General features: G+C 55.5%; 1 protein-coding gene across 2 annotated transcripts in view; it reads left to right on the forward strand.

Moving 5' to 3' along the window:
• Positions 1–25,658, forward strand: part of RNF213 (ring finger protein 213) — a 107,536-nt gene that overhangs the window by 70,110 nt on the left and 11,768 nt on the right. For both annotated transcript variants that reach the window (XM_047832190.1, XM_047832191.1), the window contains 21 exons: positions 1,833–2,024; positions 3,087–3,232; positions 4,664–4,818; positions 6,823–7,041; positions 7,399–7,580; positions 8,135–8,255; positions 11,969–12,069; positions 12,161–12,343; positions 13,332–13,501; positions 13,607–13,706; positions 14,821–14,932; positions 16,439–16,649; positions 16,888–17,078; positions 17,761–17,883; positions 18,653–18,763; positions 19,309–19,551; positions 19,837–19,918; positions 21,200–21,234; positions 22,346–22,440; positions 23,989–24,148; positions 25,079–25,259. In XM_047832190.1, the coding sequence (XP_047688146.1) occupies positions 1,833–2,024; positions 3,087–3,232; positions 4,664–4,818; positions 6,823–7,041; positions 7,399–7,580; positions 8,135–8,255; positions 11,969–12,069; positions 12,161–12,343; positions 13,332–13,501; positions 13,607–13,706; positions 14,821–14,932; positions 16,439–16,649; positions 16,888–17,078; positions 17,761–17,883; positions 18,653–18,763; positions 19,309–19,551; positions 19,837–19,918; positions 21,200–21,234; positions 22,346–22,440; positions 23,989–24,148; positions 25,079–25,259 (3,113 nt within the window). The remainder of the gene's footprint in view (positions 1–1,832; positions 2,025–3,086; positions 3,233–4,663; positions 4,819–6,822; positions 7,042–7,398; positions 7,581–8,134; positions 8,256–11,968; positions 12,070–12,160; positions 12,344–13,331; positions 13,502–13,606; positions 13,707–14,820; positions 14,933–16,438; positions 16,650–16,887; positions 17,079–17,760; positions 17,884–18,652; positions 18,764–19,308; positions 19,552–19,836; positions 19,919–21,199; positions 21,235–22,345; positions 22,441–23,988; positions 24,149–25,078; positions 25,260–25,658) is intronic.

Raw genomic sequence — 25,658 nt, forward strand, 5'->3', positions numbered from 1 at the left:
GAGATCGTGACCTGAGCCAAAGTCGGACTGAGGCACCCAGGCTCCCCACCCCCCTTACAGATATTATTAAATATTTAATTTCATGTCAGTAATCCTTAAAATCTGTATTTTTGGTTTCCCGTTCACACCGCCCCTCCAGCGGCCAGACTCCCCACACTCGGCAGGTGTCCAGAGCGGTGTGTGGGGCCCCTCCTTGTCACTGCTCTGCTGTTGGCTGTATTGAGACTGGCCCACCCCTCAGCAGTTGCTGGGGGCGTCTGAACACCCCTGCGTGGGGTGGTCAGACCACAGCTGTAACTCACCTGTGTCGGGTGTCAGGTGGGCTTTGGAGCGTACTAGTTCACTCTCACAAGCCTCTGGGGGCCACTCTGTTTACCATCCATGTACTGGGCACCTAAGTCACTTCCCTTCTTGCGATTAAAGTCCAAATCTTTGGGGCGCCTGGGTGACTCAGTCGGTTGAACATCCGACTTCGGCTCAGGTCACGATCTCTCAGTCCGTGAGTTCGAGCCCCGCGTCGGGCTCTGTGCTGACAGCTCGCAGCCTGGAGCCTGCTTGGGATTCTGTGTCTCCCTCTCTCTCTGACCCTCCCCCACTTTCCCTCCCCCCACCCCCACCCCCCCCCCCCCGCAAATAAATAAACATTAAAAAATAAATCCAAGTCATTTTAGTCTTGGTTTTCCCCGATGCCCGAAGCCTGCATACCCGTCCAGGTTCACCTTCCCCTCTCCCCCCACTGCCGGCTTCTACATTTCATCCTGTGGTTTCCTACGCTTTTTCTACTTAGGCGTTTTTTTCTGTGAATCAAGTGCTCTCTTGACTGTTAGCGTGCTTCGTTTCCTCCCTAGACGCTTGTGAAATCTCCACAGGTCCCTGCACACCGCGTACTTTTAAAAGGAAAGTATTTCTCTCTCTTCTCTTTACAGTGGAACCTGACTTTTTCTCCCCAACATTAACTACCTGGTAGTAGGTTCCTTGCAGGGCATTATAGAGTTTATGATCACGCATAAACATCGTTATAACGGCGAAGTACAACAGCGTTAACAGAAGCAGGGAAACGTGTGTACGTATGTAAACCCTTTTGGATGCAATGTCCACAGACATGAGTAAAACCATGTTTTAGAGAAGCGTGTACTTTCCCGTTTAACTTGACCCCCAACACACTTATTTTGGCCCGTGCTTTATCATTTTCTCCCTGCAACTGTTGTTTGTTTTTTCTTTTTTCTTTTTTTTTTTTTTAATTTTTTTTTTCAACGTTTATTTATTTTTGGGACAGAGAGAGACAGAGCATGAACGGGGGAGGGGCAGAGAGAGAGGGAGACACAGAATCGGAAAGAGGCTCCAGGCTCTGAGCCATCAGCCCAGAGCCCGACGCGGGGCTCGAACTCCCGGACCGCGAGATCGTGACCTGGCTGAAGTCGGACGCTTAACCGACTGCGCCACCCAGGCGCCCCTGTTTGTTTTTTCTTAAAGTAACTTTTTTTTCCCCCAAATGAAGGTGGTCCCTATTTTCTGTAGAGAGCCTTTACTTGCTTTGGGGCAATAGCTATATAACAAAACACAACAGATGCTGCTTGGAAACTGATTCGATGTAGAATTAAGGTCCATTCCCGTCCCGTCTCCAATCCGTTTCTACCTGTGAACTTTTCTTCGGGTACCTAAAAACGATGCCAGTTTCCATGTGTTGCCAGAGCTGTGGCGTTGCATCGATAGACCAGGTGTCTCGTGACCAACGAACCGAATGTCAACAGAATGGAGCCCCCTCCCTCCGCCCCCCGCCATGCTCCGTGCTTGCCGAGCTGGCACGCGGTCTCCTCTCTCCCCCACTGCAGGCAGACCCTCTGGAAACGGGTCCAGGGTGTGGTGACCCCCCTCCTGGCGAGCATGGTGTCCGTCCTCGACATAGACAGCAACCTTGAGCTACTGATCAGGCCAGACTCTCCATCCTGGACAAGAGATCTTTGGATGTTTATTTTCCGTGACATCAAGCTTCTGAACATTCCTCTTGTGACAAATGATATGAGGTGAATAAGAGAGGTGTGTGTGTGTGTGTGTGTGTGTGTGTGTGTGTGTGTGTGAGTGAAGGGAAAAAAACCGTAAGGCAGGTGCGGTCTTAACATGCTCATCCAAGTAGTTGATGAAGTGTATGTATCGACATTGGAATCACATTTATTTTAGATGCTGGATCTGGGGCGCCTGGGTGGCTCAGTCATTTGAGTGTCCCCCTGTCGATTGCGGCTCAGGTCACGATCTCGCGGTTCGTGGGATCGGGCCCCAAGTCGGGCTGTGAGCGCTGAGAACGGGGCCTGCTTAAGATTCTCTCTCCTTCCGCCGCTGCCCCACTCACACCTGCACGCACTCTCTCTAAAATTAAAAATTCAGAAATTAGTGCCGGGTCTGTTTGCAGCCTAAGGGCGATGGCATCGCTGTAACAAACGGGGGTTCTTGGACGTTCTGAGAATTCCCTGTTTCACTCCCCTTCCTCATGGCCCTGCTTTCAGAGCACCGCCCCAGGTACAACTGCCAGCTTGCGCCTCATCCGGACTGGCGCGGCTGTGCTTCGGAGAGCCCTTGGATCAGTCAGCTCTCCCTGCCCCTCATTCCGTGGCGGCACCCGCATACCCCGCCCCGGGCCTGCCCGTGCGCAGCTCACTCTCAGCCGGCCTCCCAGCAGTTTCTTCTTTGGCTATCAGGGGCTTCGCTTTTGGAGTGTGGGTGAACAAAGAATATTCGAGTACGTGGGATCCTGGATCTCGAGTGGAAACACTTATTTAGACGACAGGGCACTGTCGACCCTGAGGGAAAGGGTCGCCTCCGACACGCCGGGTTCCGTGTCGAAGCTGGACGGCGAGGGGAGGTCCGGGCACCGCACGGCCCGGTTCTGCCCCAGCCTTTGGGCAGCCTGCTTGACTTCCCAGCCTTGTTTCGTTGTTGTCTGTGAAACAGATGACGTAGGGACGCGCTTGAGTGCGTTTATAACGGAAGCCCTGAGCTGTGATCTGGGCCGGGCTTTTAGGCACCTGTGCTGTTGAGCGTGGCATCAGAGGTGGGGCTTGTGTCGCGAGCAACCCCTTGTCTGGCTGCAGATCTAAGAGTGAGGTGCCCTACATCATGGTGCAGAACTACATGACCCTTCCGGAGGACATCTCCAACGACGTCCCGTTTGGCTGGAGAATCAAAGGGTATCTGGAGGAGCTGTGGCTCCAGGCTCAGTACATCACTGGAGCTGAAGGTGAGCCCCCGAGGATGCCGGGAAACGGGACCATGTGCTGGCTCCCCGTCGTAAGTGGGCCATTCCCATTCGGAACCTTCTAGGCAGTTCGGGCATCAGGACTCGGGAGACGGCCCGAGCTGAGCCCTTCCCAACAGTGTCAGCGACGTAAGCGAAGTTCTGTCCACACCGCGCGGTCAGTGTCCTCGGAGTCATGTGGCTCCTTGCTCTGCCGTCACAGGTCAAGCAGGCCTGGCCATAGGCATATCCCGGGAAAACCAGGAGTCACGCATCCTTGGGAAAAGTCATCTTTCCATCTTTCGTGCACGAAGTTTACTCATAGTTTACTCAAAGTTTACTCGAAGTTTACTCATAGTATTGCCTTTAAAGAAGCCAGGTCAGGGGCGCCTAGGTGGCTCAGTCGGTTAAGCATCCGACTTTGGCTCAGGTCATGATCTCACGGCTCGTGAGTTCGAGCCCCGCGTCGGGCTCTGTGCTGACAGCTCAGAGCCTGGAGCCTGTTTCAGATTCTGTGTCTCCCTCTCTCTCTCTGACCCTCCCCCGTTCATCTTCTGTCTCTCTCTGTCTCAAAAGTAAATAAACGTTAAAAAAAATTAAAAAAAAAAAAACAATGTATTAAAGAAGCCAGGTCAAGGGCGCCTGGGTGGCTCAGTCGGTTAGGTGTCCAACTTCAGCTCCAGGTCATGATCTCACGGTCCATGAGTTCGAGCCCCACGTCGGGCTCTGGGCTGACAGCTCAGAGCCTAGAGCCTGCTTCGAATTCTGTGTCTCCCTCTTTCTCTGCCCCTCCCCTGCTCATGCTCTGTCTCTCTCTCTCTCTCTCTCTCTAAAATACATAAACATGAGAAAAAAAGTAGGTCCAGATACTTGAAGACGAACTTACTTCTCTAGGTAAGCATTCTGCAGTGTTTTCAGAATAAGTTGAAGCCGTCTCTGTCCTGAGGAAGGAGTATTTCCTTTTTCGAGGCTGAACCCGTACTGCCCCTGCTTTCCTGTGATAGCGTGTGGCCTGCGGGCTGGCACTCGTCCCCTGGAGGCAGATCTTCCTGGTGTGAGCAGCGTGTGACCCCCAGCCCCCGAAGAGCAGCCCCCTCATTGGTGACCCACCCGGACCCTGGGATTCCCAAAGCATGACATGACTTGCTAGACATAAAACCTGTTCTGTCTGCGGTCATCTTATCCCTTTGGGGCCAACTGGGCTGGTGGTGACTGAAACTGAGTATGTATTCTGCCTTCGTTTCCGTTATCCCGCTGGAAAGGCGTCCGAAGTGTCTAGAAAAGGCCGTTAAACCCCGCGGCTTACTCCCGTTTGCCGAGAGCTGCCCTTCCGCAGAGCCTTACCCTTGCCCGGGGGACACTGGGGTTCTGACCGGAGGCCAGGAGACACGCCTCAGGCTCTCCCTCTGCGCCCTTCTTTGCTCTGCTCTGCAGGACTGTTGAAGAAGTTAGTGGAAATCTTTCAGCAGACCTCTCTGGGCGGGTTTCTCGCTCAGCTCAGCGCAGAACAGCAGGAAGAGCTCTTTCTATGCTACATAAAGGACTTCCTCCTGTTGACGATGAGAGTGTCCACGTGGGAAGAACTGAGGGTAAGTGCTCACTCTGGGGCAGGGGAGGGGGCCACTGGCGTCCGTGCGGCTGGGCCGCACTGTCCCTCCACCCTCAGCCCCCTGTCCGGGGCCCCCTGCATCACGGGCTGTCCATTCACGCAAGGAAGACCTCCAGTGTCCCCGTAACACCTTTTTGTTTTTTATTTACTTTACTTTATTATTTTTTTAATACCTTCTTTTCGGGGCGCCTGTGGGGCTCAGTCAGTTAAGCATCCAACTTCGGCTCAGGTCATGATCTCGCCGTTCGTGGGTTTGAGCCCCACGTCAGTCAGGCTCTGTGCTGACAGCTCAGAGCCTGGAGCCTGCTTTGGATCCTGTGTCTCCCTCTCTCTCTGCCCCTCCCCCACTCATGCTCTGTCTATTCTGTCTCAAAAATAATAAACACTAAAAAAAATAAATAACACCTTCTTTTCAAATGTGGAGTCTCTCCTGAAGAAAATTAGGTAAATATTTAACTGGCCACTACAGGTAATAACTAACTGAAATTTCAGTGGAAATTAGGACACTTCTGATTACCTACTGGGTTCACACTTGAGAGTATGTAAAAAAGGAAAGTGACCCATTTAAGGACAACATACTTATCACCAGCGTGATTAAGGGCTAACAAAATATGCTTAGGAACCCCGGAGGGGCCTGGCGGGCTCTGTCGGGGGAGCATATGACTCTTGATCTCAGGGTCGTGAGTTCAAACCCCATGTTGGGTGTAGAGATTACTTAAAAAAATAAATAAAATATTCTTAGGAATCAATAGGAAAGTTTCCTAATTTTAAAAACTAGATGAAAGTTATAAACCAAGTATTAACAAAATAATTATGCAGAGATCCACAAAACAAAAACTGGCCAGCCTCACTGATAAGTCAACAATACCTGATCGGTTTTTAGGCTTTAGGTTCTTGCCCATGTGGCGAGACTGTTTTTTTTTTTTTTTAATGTTTATTTATTTTTGAGAGAGAGAGAGACAGACAGACAGAGCATGAGCAGGGGAGGGGCAGAGAGAGATGGAGACAGAATCCAAAGCAGACTCCAGGCTCTGAGCCGTCAGCACAGAGCCCGACGCGGGGCTCGAACCCACAAATCATGAGATCATGACCTGAGCCAAAGTCGGATACTTAACTGACTGAGCCACCCAGGTGCCTCTGAAGACATGTTTTCTTTTTTTTTTTTTTTAATTTTTTTAACATTTATTTATCTATCTCTGAGAGACAGAGCATGAATAGGAGAGGAGCAGAGAGAGAGGGAGACACAGAATCTGAAGCAGGCTCCAGACTCTGAGCTGTCAGCACAGAGCCCAATGCGGGGCTCGAACTCACGAGCCTCGAGATTATGACCTGAGCCGCAGTCGGATGCTTAACTGACTGAGTCACCCAGGCGCCCCAAGACTGGTTTTTAACTGGACCCAGAAGCACCCCCGTTACAGATGGTGTTGTGAACCAGCATGTGCTTCTGGAAAAGTCCGAGGGGTTGTATTGAGAGCCTTAGAAAATCTGAAGTGGTGTCTCTGTCCTGGGCGTGTTACCAGATGTGGAGAAACATTTTATCCACAAGAATGTTCTTTCCAGCTTTGTTTCTTAAAATGGCAAAAAAAAAAAAAAAAAAAAAGGAAACAATTTAATTGTCCATAATTAAAGCCCAGACAAATTAAGTGACAGCTGTTTGGTGACTGGTTGTTTTATTGGGCACACACGTTCACAGTGAGGGTCTCCCAACGTAATTAATGACAGAGAAATGTTCACAATGTGATGTTAAGTGGGGAAAAGAATCAGACATACACCATGGTCATGATCTGGGGACAAAACGGGGACAAGGTATAGATAAGAAAATGCCTAGACAGGGTGACACCAAGATGTACCCAGGGACCGTCACAGTGTGTGTGGTTTTTGAGTTTCCCTTGTGTCATTTTTGAGCGGTCGGGATTTTCCACCGTCAAAACATAGCTTTTGTTTTGCTTTCCAGTTTACGCTAAAAGCTTGCTTCTCGTCCCAGATTTTGCAGGTGGCGCTGTGGTCCTGCATCTGTCAGCTGCAAGCACAGAGGCCACAGGAAAGGGTCTCCTTACCGTGGGTGCACGTGGCTTATCAGCATTTCCGGAGCCGACTGCAGAACTTTTCCCGAATCGTGACCACCTACCCCCAAGTCCTACAGATGTTACTCTACAACGTCATGGGAACCGTAAGGAACGACAGACTGGACGGACCCGAGCTGGTATGGCCTCTCCCGGGTTCGTTTGTGTTCACGGTCTGGGCTTGGCCTTCCTGGGGCAGGTGGGGGGCAGGTGGGGGGTGCTTCCGTGGCCGCCCGGGACGGGAAGCCCCAGGAGCCGTGTTCTGCCTGGGAGACCCCTTCCCGGGGCCGTATGCCCGGTTAACACACAAATGTTAGGAACACATCTGACCAATGCTTCCTATATCCCGGGGCAAGAGGGGAGTAGGCGACGAGCCTGGAACAGAAGAACACGGGCTCACAACCTGGACCTCTGAGCTTAGGATATTAGAGCAGCCACGGGGCGCTGCTTAGTCAGGGGTTTGTTCTCTGTCCACCCGCCCCCCCACCTTCCGCCAGACTCTGGATGCATTTGCAGCGATGGCCTGCACGGAGATGCTGACAAGAGACATCCTGAAGCCCAGCCCCCAGGCTTGGCTGCAGATGGTGAAGAACCTGTCCATGCCGCTAGAGCTCCTGTGCTCGGACGGGTACCTGCAGACCTGCGGGGAGATGGCCAGAGATGTCATCAGGGAGGTCAGGTGAGGCCAGGAGCCCGGCCCCCACCAGCCCCTTCCCCACGGGCTCATGGGGTCCTCTTGCCACAGAAGAGGGTCCTCTCTTAATGTCCGCTGAGTCTCCTTCACCGCCAGGCATCATGCCGACGCTGGAGACGAAACGGACAAAAGGGCATTCAGGGAGCCCCGCTGGGGGCGGGGGGCGTGGAAAGGGGAGCAGCAGAGCCTACGGTCCCCGCAGTCCCCGCAGGAGAAGTGCTGGCAGAGGGGAGCAGCAGGAAGGGGCCCTGGGTGGGCAGCAGGGCCGCAGGGAAGGGACAAGCAGTCAGGGTAGGCGTCCCGCGGGGGCACGTCCCGTGCCAGCTTTCCTGGGTGAGGCGGGACGCCTGACCCCGAGTCTGCGGGAGGGCGTGGGGGACACGAAGGTGACTGGGGGCGGGAGCACGCCGCAAAGGGCTCCTCCTGGAATCTTCCGTCCGCCTTCACCTCATCCCTGTCTCGGATCCCTCCCTGCACCCTTGTCCTGGAGTCTCAGGCGCTATTGTCCCAGCCCAGTGACCAACCACCTGCTCTTACAGAACCCAGTGGAACCGCATTTTCCCTGTGGCCCTGTTCGTGGAGCACGTGCTCCTGGGGATCGAGAGCCAGATCCCCGAGCTGTGCGAGCTGGTGACCGAGTATGTCTTCCTACTGAACAAGGTGAGCTCGGGCTCGGCAGGCGCACTTTCCGGGGACGCGGGAGCTCCCGGCCTAACCTGCCGTCACCCGCAGGGTGAGCGTCCTTCCCGCTCTCTGCCCATCTTACCTGGGAGCGCAGCGGGGCGCACTTCCTCCGCGGCGGCCGTCAAGCCTGTGTGTTTGCCATCTCCGTGGCCACGCGCTTAGCGGAAGGTGATCTCTGCCTCCGTTACCCCGGGAGCTTTGCGCGAACGCACCTAATGGTGTCAGCTGTCCGGGCTTTGACGTGCAGGCCGCATGCTCCGAGGAGGGCGGGTATCGGTGGTGGAAACGAAACGTGAGCTGACGTGCCTCTCGTAGGACAGTGGGAGCCTCGGCAGTCAGGGCCGCGGGCCGCTCCCCGGGTCGGGTGTCCCTGCTCCTGCGTGCTGTCCCTCTGTCGTCCTCACTATACAACCTCCACCGTGTGCTCTGAGAAGGCTGTTCTTGCTGTCGCCACGGGCCGTTTTAAGAGCACGGCCCAGAATGTGTCCACCCGCTTGAGGTCGCGGCTCGCCGTCCTGAGCGTAGTCACAGCCCCACCTGGCCGCCAAGGAGGTGGAGAAGCCCCTAGTCCGGACTCCCACAGCCCGGTAGAACCTGGAGGCCGTTTTCAGGGAGGGAAGAGTGGAGAAAGAACTCTAGAAAACGCTGGCCTCTGCCACCCTGGCGGGGGGACAGGCACGCATGACTCCCTTCTTCCTGCACAGAGGCCAGTCTCGCGGGGCCCCTAATGGCCAGGTGACCGGCTGGCTAAGAGATGAGTCATCCGGCCCCTGCACACCGGTGTGCACGCACTCAGGCATCGTCAGGCCCGGCCTGCGGGGTGATGTTCCCCAGAAACGTAGTGGGCTTCTGGCTGGCTTTCCAGCGAGATCCACGCGTGAGTGACCCCGGCTAGAGGTCTTGGCTCATTCATTTTCACACCTGAAGGCTCTTGGGTCTATGGCCTCGGGCGATGCTCGTCCCCTCCAAGGACAGCCTTGAGCCCACTCGCGTTGCCTGGAAGGCTGGCTCCTGTGGTCTGCCCGGAAGAAAGTCTTAACCGGAAAGGCAAGGGGCCTCCACCCTTCTCTTCTAGTGAGGCCGCCCTGGAGTTGGCCTGTGCCAAGAGTCGGCAGAGCCTCCCACAGGACTCTGGTAATAGCTGCAGGACGGTGGATATTCGGAGTTTTCTCAGTTCTGATAGAAAGGACGGGTGGGTGGGTGGATAGGTGTAGGTACATAGGTGGCTAGATATAGATAGATACATACTAGATGGATAATAGATAGATGATAGGTAGATCGATACTACGTAGATAATAGGCGATTGATAGGTAGATAGGTAATAGATACGGGGAGGGAGGGAGTTCTCTTGCTCTGTGATCCGCCTTCCACGGTGTCACGGATGACAGTCTCACCGGATGTTTTGCTGACTTTCCAGTCTGTAACACTCTATCCTTGACCATCCACCGTCCAACCACTAGACTGCTGCCGTTTGTTTTTTTTTTTTTTACTGTGGGAAGATACACATCACATAAAATTTGCCACTGTAACCATCTGTAGGCCTACAGTCAAGTGGCGCTGATTGATTCACACTGTTGCACAACCATTCCCCACTCTCTGTCTCCAGAACTCTTCTGTCTCGCAAGACTGAAACTCTGCCCCCATTGAGCACCAACTCCTGGGTCCCCCCCGCCGGGCCCTGGCGCCCACCATCCTCCTTTCTGTCTATGGTTCTGAGAACTCTCAGGACCTCACAGAAGGCGAACCCTACGGCATCTGTCCTTTGGGGACGGGCCGATGTCACTCTGCATGTCCTCAGGGCCCACCGTGTTGTAGCAGGTGTCAGGACCGTCCTTTATAAGCTGATAATATCCCATTGCGTGGATGGACATACTTTGTTAATCCAGTCATCCCCTGATGGATCCTTGGGCTACCCCCACCTTCTGAAAATAGGAACACTGCCGTGAACACGGGTCTGCAAGTGTCCGAGTCATGCTTTCAGCTCTTCCGGAGACGAACCTAGAGTGGAGCTGCTGGGTCATATGGAGACTTTGTGCGTAACTTTTCGAGGAGCCGCCGAACTGTTCCACAGCGGCCTCTCCATGCCTCTCCTGCCAGCAACCCACCGAGGCTCTGATTTCTCCATATCCTTGCCGACACTTGTTACGTTTTGTTTGTTTATCATAGCCGTCCTGATGGGTATATCCCTTTGTGGGTTTGCTCTGCCGTTTCCCTAATGACTGATGACGGCCAGCATCTTCCTAGGTGCGTACGGCCCAATTGTACGTCTTCTTGGGAGAAATGTCTCTCCAAGTCCTTTGCTCCCTTTCGAATTAGCCTGTTGATTAACAAATCAAATTTAGCAGGGTGTTAAAAACCTATCCCATTTCTTTTTTTTTTTTAATTTTTTTTTTAGTGTTTATTTATTTTTGAGACAGAGACAGAGTGTGAACAGGTGAGGGGCAGAGAGAGAGGGAGACACAGAATCTGAAACAGGCTCCAGGCTCTGAGCTGTCAGCACAGAGCCTGATGCGGGGCTGGAACCCACAAACCGCAAGATCATGACCTGAGCCGGAGTCGGACGCTTAACCGACTGAGCCACCCAGGCGCCCCAAAAACCTATCCCATTTCAAAGTAAGATTAATCCTGGGAATTCAAAGATAGCTCAGAATCATAAAATCTATAAATGGTATCAGTTACATATCGAATTAGAAGGTCAACTCTAAGTGATCATTTCAGAAGGGACAGGAAAAGCATTTGGTAAAATTTATGAAGTGGAAAAAAGATACTCGTGGCAAACTGAGAATACAAGGAGTTCCTTGTTATGCTGTTAACGCCCAAGGGTGTACGTAACATATCTATTGCAAGCCTCATGCCTAAGCCCCAAATTCCAGAAGCACACCCACCAGGCTCTTAGCTTGTATCGTTGAAGATGCACCATTTCCTAAAAACTAGCATCTCCGCTTCCGAATACAAACCCTAGACACTTCCCGCTGGTACTCAGACACGTGGAAGGGTGTTGGCTACAACACGGTGGGGACATTCCAGATGCCCAAGTAACCAGAAAACAAGGAGCTGGCGTGTCTGCCGGGGGGTGCCATACAGCAGGTAACACGAACGATCAGGACTTAAAAACACTGAGAACAATGATGTGGTCCTTATGCGGGCTTGCAAATGTCCTGCACGCGGGAATTTCAGGGGGCCTCTGTGCGAGGGGAAGGAGAGCAACACTATCAGAAGGGCACCCGGGGACTTACAGCTGTGTCTGCCGCGTTTGGTTTCTTGAAAAAAATCACCTAAAGCAAATATTCCAAAAATGCCAAGAGTTCTTAAAGCGCGGGGGTGGATCCTCGTGTGGTCATTGCGTCATCATTTCAAGCTTGGAATCTCCCGTCGTGGGAGAAGCGTAAGCCTTAGAAAGGACAAGAGAGGAAGGGGGGGGATCACAAGTTGCACATCTCGTCCGCCCCCCCGCCCCCAAAGCAGCATGATAACAAAGGACATTCCAAGCTGGAGAAACTGCTAGAAACCGAAAGGCCTTACCCTGCAGGCAAACACCCACAGCCCCAGCCCCCAGCTCCAGCCCAGTGGCCGGAGGTGCCCGATGTGCGCACCGTGTCGCCCCGGGAGTGTCGTTCGTGTTGGCTGGCTGAGCTCTGCCCCTCTTCGCTGCTCATTAGCATCCTTGTCACTGCCCCCCCGTCCCTCAGTGTCTGCAGGAGAACTCTGACATCAAGACGTACCGGCCCTTCGTTGCCGTGATGGTCACTCTTCGTAAGTGTAAGGACCAGGTCTGCAAGACCCTCGCCAGGTGAGACCTTTGGTTCGCGATCCCTGCGGGAGACAGCCCAGCACGTGTGGCCCCTGTAGCTCCAGAACCGGCCGCCCTTCTTGGATTCTAGGGTTGAGATTCAGCCGTGCCCCGTCTGCCTGGGAGACGCACAGGACCCGGTGTGCCTGCCCTGTGACCACGTGTTCTGCTTGGCCTGCGTCAAGGTCTGGGTCATCATAGGCCAGATGAGGTGTCCTTTGTGTTTAACAGACTTGCCAGAAGGCTTCTCTCCAGCGGTGTCCCAAGAGCACAGGTAAATCGCCCTTTCTCTCTCTTGAGCTTCCACTTTCTCTTCCTTTTTTGGCAAGTACAGTATTCAGAAATATAAACCGTATTAACCTTAGAAAACCTGACTTCAGAGGTGCCTGGGTGGCTCAGTCGGTTAAGCGTCCGACTTCGGCTCAGGTCGTGATCTCCCGGTTCGTGGGTTCGAGCCCCGTGTCGGGCTCTGGGCTGACAGCTCGCAGCCTGGAGCCTGCTTCGGACTCTGTGTCTCCCCCTCTCTCCGCCCCTCCCTGCTCTCACCCTCCCTCCCCCTCCGTCTCTCTTTCTCTCAGAAATAAATAAACATTTTTTTAAAATAACTTAAAAAAAAAATAAAAGAAAAGCTGACTTCAGAGAACCATCCTAAGAGAGACGGCCACTTGTGTAGCTTCATAAGCACCTAGTGTCCCAAAATGATTCTCTGCCCGAGACACACGCGAGCATAGATTTGGGAGATGACCCGACTAGTGGAAATAAATCAGAAAGTCATAAATTAGATAAAGCCGTCACGAGACACCCGAGGAGCTTAGATGGAAGAAGTTTGCCTCCCCCCGACCCGAGGCGCCAGCTGTGCCTGGCCACAGGTCCTGCGGGGCAGTGGTTGGCATCGGCGAACGCTCGGCGGGCTCAGAGCCTTCAGCTCTGCCGTCGGTGACTCAGCAGCCTTCCCTTCCCGCCCCCCTTCCGATAACCGCCAGAAGGTGGGGCACGCGGCCAGTCCGGCGGGCGGGGTCTTTGCAGACTTCAGCAGGAAAGGGTGTCACTGGCTGGTGCAAATGATCAAGGGGCCCCTAGAGAGGAGTTTGCACCCCGTCCGGCCGTTTGCACCCAGCTCTAAGTTTGCACCCAGCTCTAAGCGCCCGTAGCAAGGAGATACTTGTATCTCTTTACTGAAGAACACGAGGTGTCCAGCCTGGGCAGGGATCTGGGGCACGCTGTGCAAGCACTGGCTGTGCCTCCCCACCGTGTTCCCCCAGGAATGCCATCAGGAAGCACGCCTGTATCCGGCAGATGTGTAACAGTTTCTTCATAGACCTGGTCTCCACCATATGCTTCAAGGATAATTCCCCACCAGAGAAGGAGGTGATCGATGTTCTGCTAAATTTACTCTTCGCGCAAAAGGAGCTCTTAAGAGGTACCTTCCAAAGTAAGTTGCTTTCTGCCCGTAGACCGAAATCAATCCTGGCTTCCTCCTCTGACTTTTTTGTGTCCGACGTGAATAATGAGCTGCCCCCTCTCTCTCTGGTTGAAGGACACCGTGAACACACAAAATCTCTCTCCCCCTTCGATGACGTTGTGGATAAGACCCCTGTCATCCGTTCGGTGGTGCTGAAACTGCTTTTGAAGTACAGGTAAGCACAGCCAGCCTGGAGTGAGCTTCTAGAAGCTGCTTTGGGGGAGCTTTTTCAGTGGGGCACCCCCTGGTTGTGTGTGTGACGTCTGCGGCTGTAGGCAGATGAGTTCAGCGTAGCCACGAGGCACCTTGTTGGGGGGAAGAAGACGTGTTTTGGGCAGGGGAGCGTGTTTCACGTGCGAGAACGCGTGAGCCCTGCGGTTCTGAGCCTCCTCGCACGGCTATCTCATTTGGGGATTTGGGGGGACGGACGGTGACTTAGAGCGGCCCCCCGCCCTCGTCATCCTAGGCGTCACCTACATTTTGTGTCAGCAGTTCCATCTGTCTGCTTCTGTGAAGGGACAGAGACGCCCGCACAGTGCCAAAGGCCAGCGGTCGTGTCAAATTATGGTATTTCAGAAAATGCCGAGAAGGCTGACCTGTGTCCCAAGGCTTCTTTCAGAGGACACTTAGTGCCCCCGGCCTGTGCCCTGGCTTGACAAAGCGTACTTCGAGGCGACGGCAAAGTCAAGATGCTACAAGAAAAGTTCCAACAGACGGGGTGCCCCGGGTGGCTCAGTCGGTAAAGCGTCCGACGTCAGCTCAGGCCGTGATCTCACGGTTCGTGGGTTCGAGGCTCACGTCGGGCCCTGTGCTGACAGCTCAGAGCCTGGAGCCCGCTTGACCCACCGAGCTGCCCGGACTCCCCTAAACGTTATTAATTTTTAACCCGTGTGGGGTGTATGTTTTAAACTAGTTGATAAGTATTTTCAATTTTTTTCAGTCTTAATTTGGACCGTCATCAACATCGATAGATAGAACCCACATCAACAAAGCCCTTGGGGTTCTGTGTAATTGTTAAGGCCGTTAAAGAGTTCTGAAGCCAAGAAGGCTGAGAACAGCTGGTCTAAAGTACAGAATTGTGTTCCTCCAATATTGTGCTAAAATATTTTCAGCACAACCATGTTATAAAGTGTACGTACACACGGCTGTATTTATACAGGAGGAGAGAGATGGATAGGTAGGTAGGTAGACAGATAGATACTTTCTCTCTCTCCCTCTCTTTTTTTTTTTTTTTTTTTTTTGCAACACGAGACCTGAGATCACCAGGTACCATATGTCTCTTTCCGCAGCTTCCAAGAAGTGAAAGATTACATCCAGGCTTACTTGTCCCTTTTGGAGAAGAAAGCGTTCTTGACTGAAGATAAAACTGAGCTGTACATCCTCTTTAGCACCTGCCTGGAGGTAAGCGAGCCGTCAGTACCCTGAGCTCCTTCTGCAAACTAGCTGGACCACGCGGTCTGTTCAGTGGAAAAGTGTCTCTGAAAATCTACAGAATATCATTTTAGTGGGTGAAATTACCAGACGCTCCGCTCCACACACACAAACACTGCTTCTGCCCCCAGCAGTCGTGTGTTCTGATGCGTCCGAGCCCGGGCGAGAGGCAAACCCCACTCCTCCCAGGTTAACCGTGCTCGTCTCCGCGGGTGGAGAGGCTGTGGCTGTGATTGCTTGTCGTATTTCTTGTCTCCATAATTTTGCTACTTGCAAAGATGTTACGATGCACACGAGAAAATCGGATTATACGACGTTTTTTCTTCCTCAAAGGTTTTCTCTTCCCCTCCTTCTTGCCCCTAAAGTAAAAAGGGTTGTTTGTTTTCCATGATTCAGAACAGTTACCTTCAGGGCGCCTGGGTGGCTCAGTCGGTTGGGCGGCCCACTTCGGCTCAGGTCATGATCTCGCGGTCCGTGAGTTCAAGCCCCGCGTCGGGCTCTGGGCTGATGGCTCAGAGCCTGGAGCCTGCTTCCGATTCTGTGTCTCCCTCTCTCTCTGACCTTCCCCCGTTCATGCTCTGTCTCTCTCTGTCTCAAAAATGAATAAAACGTTGGGGCACCTGGGTGGCGCAGTCGGTTAAGCGTCCAACTTCAGCCAGGTCACGATCTCGCGGTCCGTGAGTTCGAGCCCCGCGTCGGGCTCTGGGCTGATGGCTCAGAGCCTGGAGCCTGTTTCCGATTCTGTGTCTTCCTCTCTCTCTGCCCCTCCCCCGTTCATGCTCTGTCTCTCTCTGTCCCAAAAATAAATAAACGTTGAAAAAAAAATTTAAAAAAAAAATGAATAAAACGTTAAAAAAAAAATTTAAAAAAAAAACAGTTACGATATTTTTTTTCATGTTTATTTATTTATTTATTTTGAGCAAGAGACAGAGAAAGTGTGTATGTGTGTGTGTGTGTGTGTGTGTACGTGTGTACGAGTTGGGGAGGGGCAGAGAGAGAATCCCAAGCAGGCTCCATGCTGCCAGCACAGAGCCCGACTCAGGGCTCAAACTCACAAACCGTGGGATTGTGATCTGAGCCGATATCAAGAGTCAGATGCTCAACTGACCAAGCCACCCAGGCTCCCCCAAACTTACAATGTTTCCGTCTTGTTCTCCGTGGTCACATTGTGGGAATTTTGGAAGGTTGGGGATGTGCATATTAAAAAGAACAACATCCTGGGACACCTGGGTGGCTCAGTCGGTTAAGCGTCCGACTTCGGCTCGGGTCATGATCTCGCGGTTTGTGAGTTCGAGTCCCGCGTCGGGCTCTGTGCGGACAGCTCGGAGCCTGGCACCTGCTTCAGTTTCTGTGTCTCCCTCTTTCTCTGCCCCTCCCCTGCTCACACTCTGTCTCTGTCTCTCTCTCTCTCTCTCTCAAAAATAAACATACAAAGAAAGAACATCCTTTTTTTTTTTCCGGTTCTCTGTTCCCTAGGATTCCATGTTCGAGAAGGTTAGCGCCCTCTCTACCAGCGAGGGCCAGAAATGGCTGAGAGAGGACGGGGTGTTCCTGGAGACCTACTCAGCACGGCGCGGCCCCGAGCCTGCCAGCGAGGCCTCGGTAGACCACCTACAGGAGATGGCCAGGATCCGCCTCTGTCTCAACAGGGCCTCTGACTTCCTCTCCGGGCTCCAGGAGGGCTCAGGCAGGTCTTCGTCCGCACCCCTCTGCACCCCAGGCCTAGAGACCTCGTTCTGTGGAAATTCGGGAAGCAGAGCGATCCCGGTCTGTCCTGTGTCCCCTTCCTTCTGGGTCGGTCATCACACTGTGAGTTCCGGACGCCAGGGCCCGTGCTGTTCGCGCCTGGCTCCGGGTCCCGGACGAGTGAGCAGTGAGGACAGCGGGCCGCCGGGCCCTCACACCTGTCTCGTTGTGCTCTGCAGAGGCGGCCGAGGACAAGCAGCGCTACCTTCAGCAGGTGGAACGCTTCTGCAGGCAGGTCAAGAACGACTGGTACCGGGTGTACCTGGTGCGGAAACTCGCCAGCGAGCGGGGGATCGAGTTCGTGCAGCGCCTCTCCAGGCCGGGCCACCCGGCGCGGTGGGTGTTTCCCCAGGCGGTCTTAGCGCAGCAGGTGAGTGGCGCGGCCTCCCGCCCTGGCCTCGTCCCCCCACCCCCGCCGGTCCAGCCTGGTCCCCGGTGCCTCCCTGCAGCCAACCTGCCTGGGCTCGTGGTGGCGTTTAGGCGGCCTGCCTTGGGGGACAGGTGGGCGCGTGCGCTTCTGGTTTGTCACCTCCCTGCACAAAAAGCTTATTTGGGCCTCGCCTTTGATCCGGCGTGACGTGGGCAACGCAAAAGAACGAACGTGTGGCTTTTGCTCTTGCAAATGAATAGTGATCAGCTAGCAGAAGAAGTCCTTTCTCTCCCACGTGGGCAGGGACGGGAGGCAGGAGACAGAGGGTAAAAACGCTGTAGCAGCTTTGGCTCCGGGGCCCGTTCCCGGGGTGACAGAAGTGGCACTTGGCATGCTGGCTTTCCCCGTTACCTCCGCTGGGAGCCTGGCACGGGCATCCTTACGGCACTGTTGTCTGTGCTCCCAGCGGGGACAGACCACAGCGACACGGTCAGAGCTGCCTCTTCCTCCCCAGTCCTGCACCCACTCCCCCCTCCACTGCGCGAGGAGGCGGCCTGTCCCAGCACAGCAGGGGACTGGACCTCTAACCATCGCCTGGGTCCTCTACCTGTCAGGGCGGTTCTTTGCTGACCGTGTCCCCCCACGTCCCCACCGTGATGAACCCGTGTCCCTGGCCTTGCAGGAGGATCACTCAAGCCAGATGGACCGGTACCTGGTGCACGGTGACAAATACAAGTCCCTTCGTGACGCGGTGGGCAAAGCCGTCCTCGAGTGCAAGCCCCTGGCTATTGCGGCTGCTGTGAAGGTAGGACGGCCCCTCCCCCCCCCCCCCCCCCCGCTTCCCTCGGTACCAAACGGCGCCCCAGAGCCGAGTCGTGTGTCCACGGCCTCCGCGCGCCCGGCTGAAACAGGAGGATGTTAGTAACCGAGTTAGGGGACAGATTTGCTTGACCCCGCTGACCCGCCCGGTCGGGGCCATCGGCAGCCCCTATGTGACGGCGCACATCTGTTACTTCCTGTGAGACCCTGCTTGAACATCGCTTCCTCTGGGGTCACCCTGAGGCCGGGAGGTGCGCGGGCAGAACTGGGGACGATGCTCCTCCCTGGGCACGGTCGTGACTCCCGTCGGTGCGGACGTGGGTGCTCATTTCCTTAACGAGGCAGGGAGTTCCTAGAGTCACCCTCGAGCGGTTCTGGTCTTGCTTCCTCTTGGAGGCCCCGTGTACCCTGGGACTGCGCCAGGAAGCGAGGAAGTAAACACACAGCCTCGCTCTGCTCGGTGGTGGGGGTTTCCAGGAATGGCGGGGTGCCCAGAAGGAGGACAGCGGTGCTCTCTCTTACGTGGGTGCCAAGCGGTCTGATAAACGCACTGAGCTGCATGGCGGGAGGTCTATGAGCCGGGCGGCCTCAGAGTCCTTGGCCAGGGGCCGCCCTCGAGGTGCGGGGGGTGGCGGGCGTCCAGGTCTCGGGAAAGGCTGTCCCGCCTCCCCCCGGTTTAAGGCCAGAGTCAGCAGCACTCTGGCCCTCAGTCGGACGTGGGTAACCGAGCCTCACCGGCGTCCTCGCCTCTTCAGGTCTCCAGGAACCCCGGCCCTCAGCAGGCGGCCCACTTACTGTTAGCGCTTTTCAGAGAGGTCGCCACTTTGTACAGACTCCCTGATGCAAACCTCCATCCTAAGCCAGAGGTGAGTGTCCACACTCGGGACGGTGCTCACAGTCTCAAAGCCCAGAGGGACTTTCTTGAATAGAAGTAAAAACCACAAGGGCGCCCGGGTGGCTCGGTTTGTTGAGCGTCCGACTTCGGCTCACGTCCCGATCTCACAGCTCGCGAGTTCGAGCCCCGCGTCGGGCTCTGTGCCGCCAGCTCGGAGCCTGGAGCTGCTTCGGATTCTGTGCCTCCCTCTCTCTCTCTGCCCCTCCCCTGCTCACGCTCTGTCTCTATCTCTCAAAAATAAATAAATACTTAAAAAAAAAAAAAAAAAGAAAAGTCAAGAGCATAAGATAGTGTTTACAAAGCAGAACATCAGAGGTAGCCCTGGGATGTGTGGTGCTGTGTCTGAAGATGAAAATTCTCTCATCTGGATAATCTCCCCTCAAACGGTGACAATCAACCGTAGTTTCCTTCCCACTCGATACGTGTCTGGATCGAAGTATGTGGCTAGCTTAAGGAGCCAATGTTAGCCTGCACGTCATCGTCTTTGATACATTTTTCAACATGTTTTCTCGCCAGCAACGTGAGGCTCTCAACAGCTTCATCGAGGAGAGCGAGGTCCTTTCTCATCGGGATATCAAACTTTTCGCAACCTCCCTCGTGGCCGACACTCTGCCCTTGCTGAGCACGGGTGTCCGGGACAGCAGCCTCGAAGGCACGGTGGCAGAATTGGCCGTCCACGTGGCCATCCTCCTCCTGTGCGGACACAGCGAAGTCTTAGAACCCCTGAGGAATCTGGCCTTCTCCCCGGCCACTATGGCGGTAAGCCCGGGGACTGGTTGTCACCACAGAGACCGAGGCCGTCCCTGGGCACCCGTAGAACCCGTGGTCGTCCTGCGGTCTCCTCTCTGCCTCTGTCTCACTCGACGCCTGAGCCCCCAGCGATGGCGAAGACCTTGCCCTGTGTCATCGCGCAGGGAGCCCTTTTCTGTTTTCCCCGGTGGAGAGCATTGAAGCGGGCTGCAGAGGCCGCTTCCCAGCCCCAGGCGGTGGCAGCCGGCCGCGCGCCCACGTTCCTGAAGCTTCTCTGCTCTCTCGGCTTTTCAGAACGCTTTTCTTCCAACGATGCCGGAAGACTTGCTGGCTCAGGCTCAGAACTGGAAGGGTCTGGAAGGCGTGCACTGGTACAGTAAGTGTCAGTCCCCGCGATGTGACCTGGGGCCCACGTGCTTTGTGCCCGAAGGTCCCAGACACCTGGCCGGTTCCGCCATCGGTGCTTTCGCAGAGCACGGCGCCTGCTGGCCGCGGACGGGGCGCGTCAGCCCCTTCCTGAGCCCCCGGGGGAGGACGCGCTGGGCACACTCTTCTCTCCCTGGGACGTGAGCCATGCCAGAGACCCGGGCAAGGGTGAGCTCACGCCACGGCCCAGGTTCTGACCCAAAGAGAGTTCTTTTTTAAATACAGAAGCGGGAGCCCAAACGATGGCACCTGTACTTCGTGTAAACTTTGCTGTTGCCTGAGTAAATCATCCTTTTAATTAATTAATTAATTAATTTATGTTTGAGAGAGAGAGTGAGCTGGGGAGGAGCAGAGAGAGAGGGAGAGAGAGAATCTTTTTTTTTTTTTTTTAACATTTATTTATTATTGAGAGACAGAGAGACACAGAGTGTGAGTAGGGGAGGGGTAGAGAGAGGGGGAGACACAGAATCCGAAACAGGCTCCAGGCTCTGAGCTGTCAGCGCACAGCCCGATGCAGGGCTCGAACCCACAAACCGCGAGATCATGACCTGAGCCAACACCAAGAGTACGTCAAGAGTCGGACGCTTAACTGACTGAGCCACCCAGGCACCCTGAGAGAGAGAGAGAGAGAGAGAGAGAAAGAGAGAGAGAATCTTAAGCAGGCCCCATGCTTAGCACGGAGCCCAGCGTGGGGCTCAATCCCACAACCCTGGGATCCTGACCTGAGCTAAAATCAACAGTCGGACACTCAACCCCTACCGAGCCACCCAGCCACCCCTATTTATTATTCTAAACAGACACAGCCAGGACTTGCCCAGCCCCCCCCTTTTTTTTCAGTTTATTTATTTTTTTATTTTTTAGTAATCTCCCAATATGGGGCCTCGAACCCACGATCCTGAGATCAAGAGTCCCACACTCTTCCCACTGAGCCAGCCAGGCATCCCCTGAGCAAAGAATCCTTTTAAACTGGGTTTAAAAAGTTGTTACAAAACACACTCCTGAGAAACAAAAAAGTTGAAAGAGAAAGGAAGGGTGGCTCCCAGGATAGCCCCTGGCACGAGCCCATGAATGGAGCTTCTCTGCGTGTCCGATCAGGCCCACGCGTGTTTTCACTGACGTGCTCTACGTCCTGCTGTGGCTGCGCCGGAGGGGAGAGCGTTGGCCTTCTCTCTTAACCTCGGGTCATGGGGTGGAAACTCAGCAGCCAACGTGTGTCCTGTTCTTTCAACAGTGTGTCCCAACGGCCACCCCTGCTCTGTGGGAGAGGTGAGTCGTGGTGTCCGGGGAGGGGGGCGGGGCCCAAAACGTCTGTTCCTGCAGATCTGAGGCTGGAGCGGCGGGCGTGGAGGAAAAGGCTGATGAGGGTCTTGACCTCTAGGAGCGCGCAGACCCTTTTGAAGGCTGTTGAAGGCGACCAAAGGGCGCCGCGGGTCTCCACGCGTAACCCTCTACTGGGGGGCTGTGCTGGGCCCTGTGGGATGTGCTCGGGTGCGGAGCAGTGTTCCTGGCTTCCAGTCACCGGATGCCAGTAGCGCCTGTGTCCCCAGCGTGACAACCAAAAATGTCTCCAGACGTTGCCAAAGTCCCTGTGGAAGGCAAGACTGCTGCTGGCCGTCCTTCCCGGCCACTGCCACACGGGATGTGTGACACGTGTCCGTCTGTAACGGCAAGGTGTTGGCTGGTCCGGAGTCTGGACTGCTAGCCCAGGGGGGAGATGCGGTGTAGACACCGAGGGACAGGAAGAAGACCCCCGGGATTATAAGCCCCGGGGGAGGGGGCTGCGTGCGCCCCGTCTCTGCGTCCCGCGGCACCCGGCCGGCTGGGGCTCTGCTTGCTCAGCAGCAGGCTGTTGAGATGAACAAAGTGAACGAGAGACCTAGATGAGAAAAGCCGTCCTTCCCGGGACCGCTCTCGGCTCCGACGTTCCGCGCTCTGGGGCTTGAGGCCGGTCCGGCTGCGATTCGCAGTATCCAGGAGCACCCAGTCTGATTTGGAAAAAACTGAGGTTGTGGAGGGAGCGAACCATATGTTTTGTTTTGTTTTGTTTTGTGTTTTAAATAAAAAAAGCCCCAACAGAGTTGGGAAGCGGGTTTGGAGGCCGCGGCGGTGTTCCCGGCGCGAGATGACAGGGCCCGGGCGTGGGCAGTCGGGGCAGCAGGGAGGAGCCGTGAGCGCATATCAGCCTGTCCTGCTCAAAGCCCCTGTGTCCTGGCGCACACCACGTCTGCACGGAGCACGCGCCCCGGGCCCCAAGGCGCCGGCAGCCCCCCGCACGTGCCTGCCGTCCATCGCGGTCCTCGGCCTCCCGCGTGGGCGTGTGCGCCTGCAGCGACAGTCGTCCACAACTGAGCGTGGCCCCGTCTGTGTTGTGTCCTAGTGTGGCCGGCCGATGGAACAGAGCCACTGTGTGGACTGCGGGGCTGTAATTGGCGGGATCAACCACAGACCTGAGGACGGGTTTCTTGCTGTCACGTAAGTAAGACGGGCATTTCGTTTCTAAGCGATCCAACTACGGGTTCTGGAGCCTGATTCTATTCCAGTGGGTAACTTGATACTGAATACAGTTATTAGTAACTTGTGCATTTGGGCCTGTCGGATCTCAATGCCAAGGTCCCTGTGGTCATGGAACAGTGCGGTGTCAGATCTGTCACTGGCTGACTGGCCTTTTTTTTTTTTTTTTTTTTTTTAATGTTTATTCTTAGAGAGCAGGGGAGGGGCAGAGAGAGGGAGACACAGAATCCAAAACAGGCTCCAGGCTCCGAGCGGTCAGCACAGAACCTGACATGGGGCCCGAACCCACAAACCGCGAGATCATGACCTGAGCCGAAGTCGGACGCTCAACCGACTGAGCCCCCCAGGCGCCCCTTAAGTTTCTGGGGTTTTTTTGCAGAAATTTTGGTTTTTCAAAGATTTTATTTATTTTATCTTTTGAAAAGTGTATTTGTTTATTTTGAGGGAGACAGAGACAGCATGAGAGGGGGAGGAGCAGAGAGAGAATCCCAAGCAGGCTCCCAGCTGCCAGCACAGAGTCCAATGCGGGGCTCGGACATACGAACCGCGAGATCATGACCTGAGCCGAAGTCAGACGCTCAACTGACTGAGCCCCCCAGGCGCCCCTGACTGGCCTCTTCTCTGTAAATAAGGCCACACATGGATACATACTTGCATTAACACCTGTTATTCAGATGTCTTCTGTTCGGGCCTGGGGCGCGGCCCCTGTACAGATATGCTTGCCTTACGCGAGTGACCTGGTTCAGAGCGACAGTTAAATCTGCGAAGCCACAACGTGGGCATTTTTCTATCTGAGCCCACGCCGTCTCACTTGGAGCCTCTCAGCTGCCACCACTGTTTGCGGGACGTGAAGGAGACAGAGTCCGTCTTATCAAACAGTCCTCGGCTGGTGTCCTGATCCCAGCCTTCTCTCAAGAGGAGTGTGGCTCTCCGTGCTCCCCCAGAGGGCAGCTGGGGCCCCTCCGTGGCCATCACATTTTCGCTAGTCTGCTGCCATTAGAGTTTAAAATATCCTAGCCTGTTATCGCCACAAACCGTCGGAACGCCCCAGAATCTCCAGTATTTTTGCAGCTGGCTGTCCTGCTGTGCCTCCCACCTGGGTGCGGCACGAAACTCTCTGCCGGGCCTTCCATCCCATTTCTGATTTGGGGAAACTGAGATCGGGGTGCCCCCGATGTCCACGTCACCTGTCCCTAGCCTACCTACCCCCCCTTCAGTGGAAGGAGCCGGTGCAGGCCCCTGTCTGGACGCGCGGCTCGGGGGCAGCACAGGTGGCCGCTCGGGTCAGCCGCCTCACGCTGAGAATGCCGCGGGCTGCCGGTCAGACGGGAAGGTGAGGCTGGAAGGGGGGACGCCCCGAGGCGAGTGGTCCCGGCGACGAGTACCCTGGCACCACTCTCTTCCAAATGCGAACCTCGTCTGCCGGCCCGAGAGTCCGAGGTGTGCCCCTGGGGCCGAGGAGAGATGACCGTCTTCAGTCTCTACCCCGTCTTCTCTCGTCCTCTCCAGAAACCACGCAGACAGAACGCAGACTGGCCACGTGCTGGGAGTCGCGCTGGGCAGACGCGAGACGGTGGTGTCCGACCGACAGCTGGCCCCCGCGGTCTTCCTGCTCCTACGACTGCTCACCCACCTGGCCATGCTCCTGGGGGCGGCCCAGAGTCCTGAGGTACGGCCCGCGAGCCTCGCGTTCGGTTGCGAATTTGTAACGACCCGCCAGTCGTTTTGTCCAAAAAGTGCTGGCCACCTCCTGCGGGTCAGGAGTACGTATTTGTTGCCAAATCCACAAAGTAGCGTAAGGTTCACACACCCCTCGTTTCCCCGCTGGCGGGGGGCCCTACCCATCAGGTTCCGTAAAATCCGTTTTCTTTGTTTTTAATTTTTTGAGTGTTTGTTTATTTTTGAGAGAGAGAGACAGAGCATGAGCAGGGGAGGGGCAGAGAGAGGGAGACACAGAATCTGAAACAGGCTCCGGGCTCCGAGCCGTCGGCACAGAGCCCGACGCGGGGCCCGAACCCACGAACCGTGAGATCACGCCCTGAGCCGAAGTCGGACGCTCGACCCGCTGAGCCCCCCAGGCGCCCTGGCAAAATAAGTCTTATTATCAAAGTTTAAACAAACACTCTGCGTCTCGGTGCACACTGGGAGCGGGGAGGCTACTCGACCTCGACATTACCCGTGTCTTCGCTGGAGCTCGGGAGAAGAAAGCGCAGCGCGTCCCCTCGAAGTTAATGAACCATGACGGCCGAACGTTGGGCCCCTGAGGGTTTATTTACTTGTTTGTTTTGGGTTTGCGTGCAGTGTAGCTTTAACGAGCTAGGGATGAGGCTGTTCCCACGTGCTTGCACATGTGACCGTACGAACGTGTGCCCTAACGCGTGAGGGACACAGCGTGTTTTCAGCGAGCTGAGAGCAGGGCCCCGTGGGCCCGAGGTCACGCTGACGATGTCACAGGGTCACTTTCGCCGCCCCGTCGCCTCTGTGTGCGGGGTGCTTCCGCCCCTCCCCAGCGCCCTCTGACTCGGCACCGGCCGTCCTTCCTGGGGGCGTGTGCCAGGCCCGCCGGCTCCCCGCAGACAAGATCTCATGTCCCTCGCAGGCTGTGATAAACATCATCAAGCCTCCGGTGAGGGACCCCAGAGGGTTTCTGCAGCAGCACATCCGGCAGGACCTGGAGCAGTTGACGAGGACGCTGGGCAGGAGCGCCGACGAGGCCATCAACGCCGTGCACCTCGTCCTGCGCCGCCTCCTGGGAAGGCAGCGCCACCCCTCCGGCCAGAGTGAGCTCGAGGGGCGGGGGGGGGGGGGGGGGCTGGTCACTCCTCACGACGCCGGGGACGGATAAGGGAAGCGGGGAGGGGTGTGGGGACGAGCGGAGGGAAGGGTGGCTCTTGTCTTTGAGCTTCACCCCCCCCCCCCCCCGGGTCAGCATGTGAGCACAGAGGCGTCACATGTGTGCGCACGTGCGGGGAGGCCGTGCGTCATCCAGGGCGGGCAGGGCATCTGAGTCCCCACCGTCCAGAGACCAGTGTCTGCTCTTCTGTTGGGACTTGTGGGACTTGTCCTCTTTGGACCCCTGGCCCGTGTGGCCCCTTCTTTTGCTATAAGGACACGCAGTCCGGGGTTCCCTGCCCGTGTGCCCGTGTCCACAGTTGGTCCCGTGGAAAAGGGGGCTACAG

Source organism: Prionailurus viverrinus, chromosome E1, assembly GCF_022837055.1.
Source record: "Prionailurus viverrinus isolate Anna chromosome E1, UM_Priviv_1.0, whole genome shotgun sequence".
Lineage (NCBI taxonomy): Eukaryota > Metazoa > Chordata > Mammalia > Carnivora > Felidae > Prionailurus > Prionailurus viverrinus.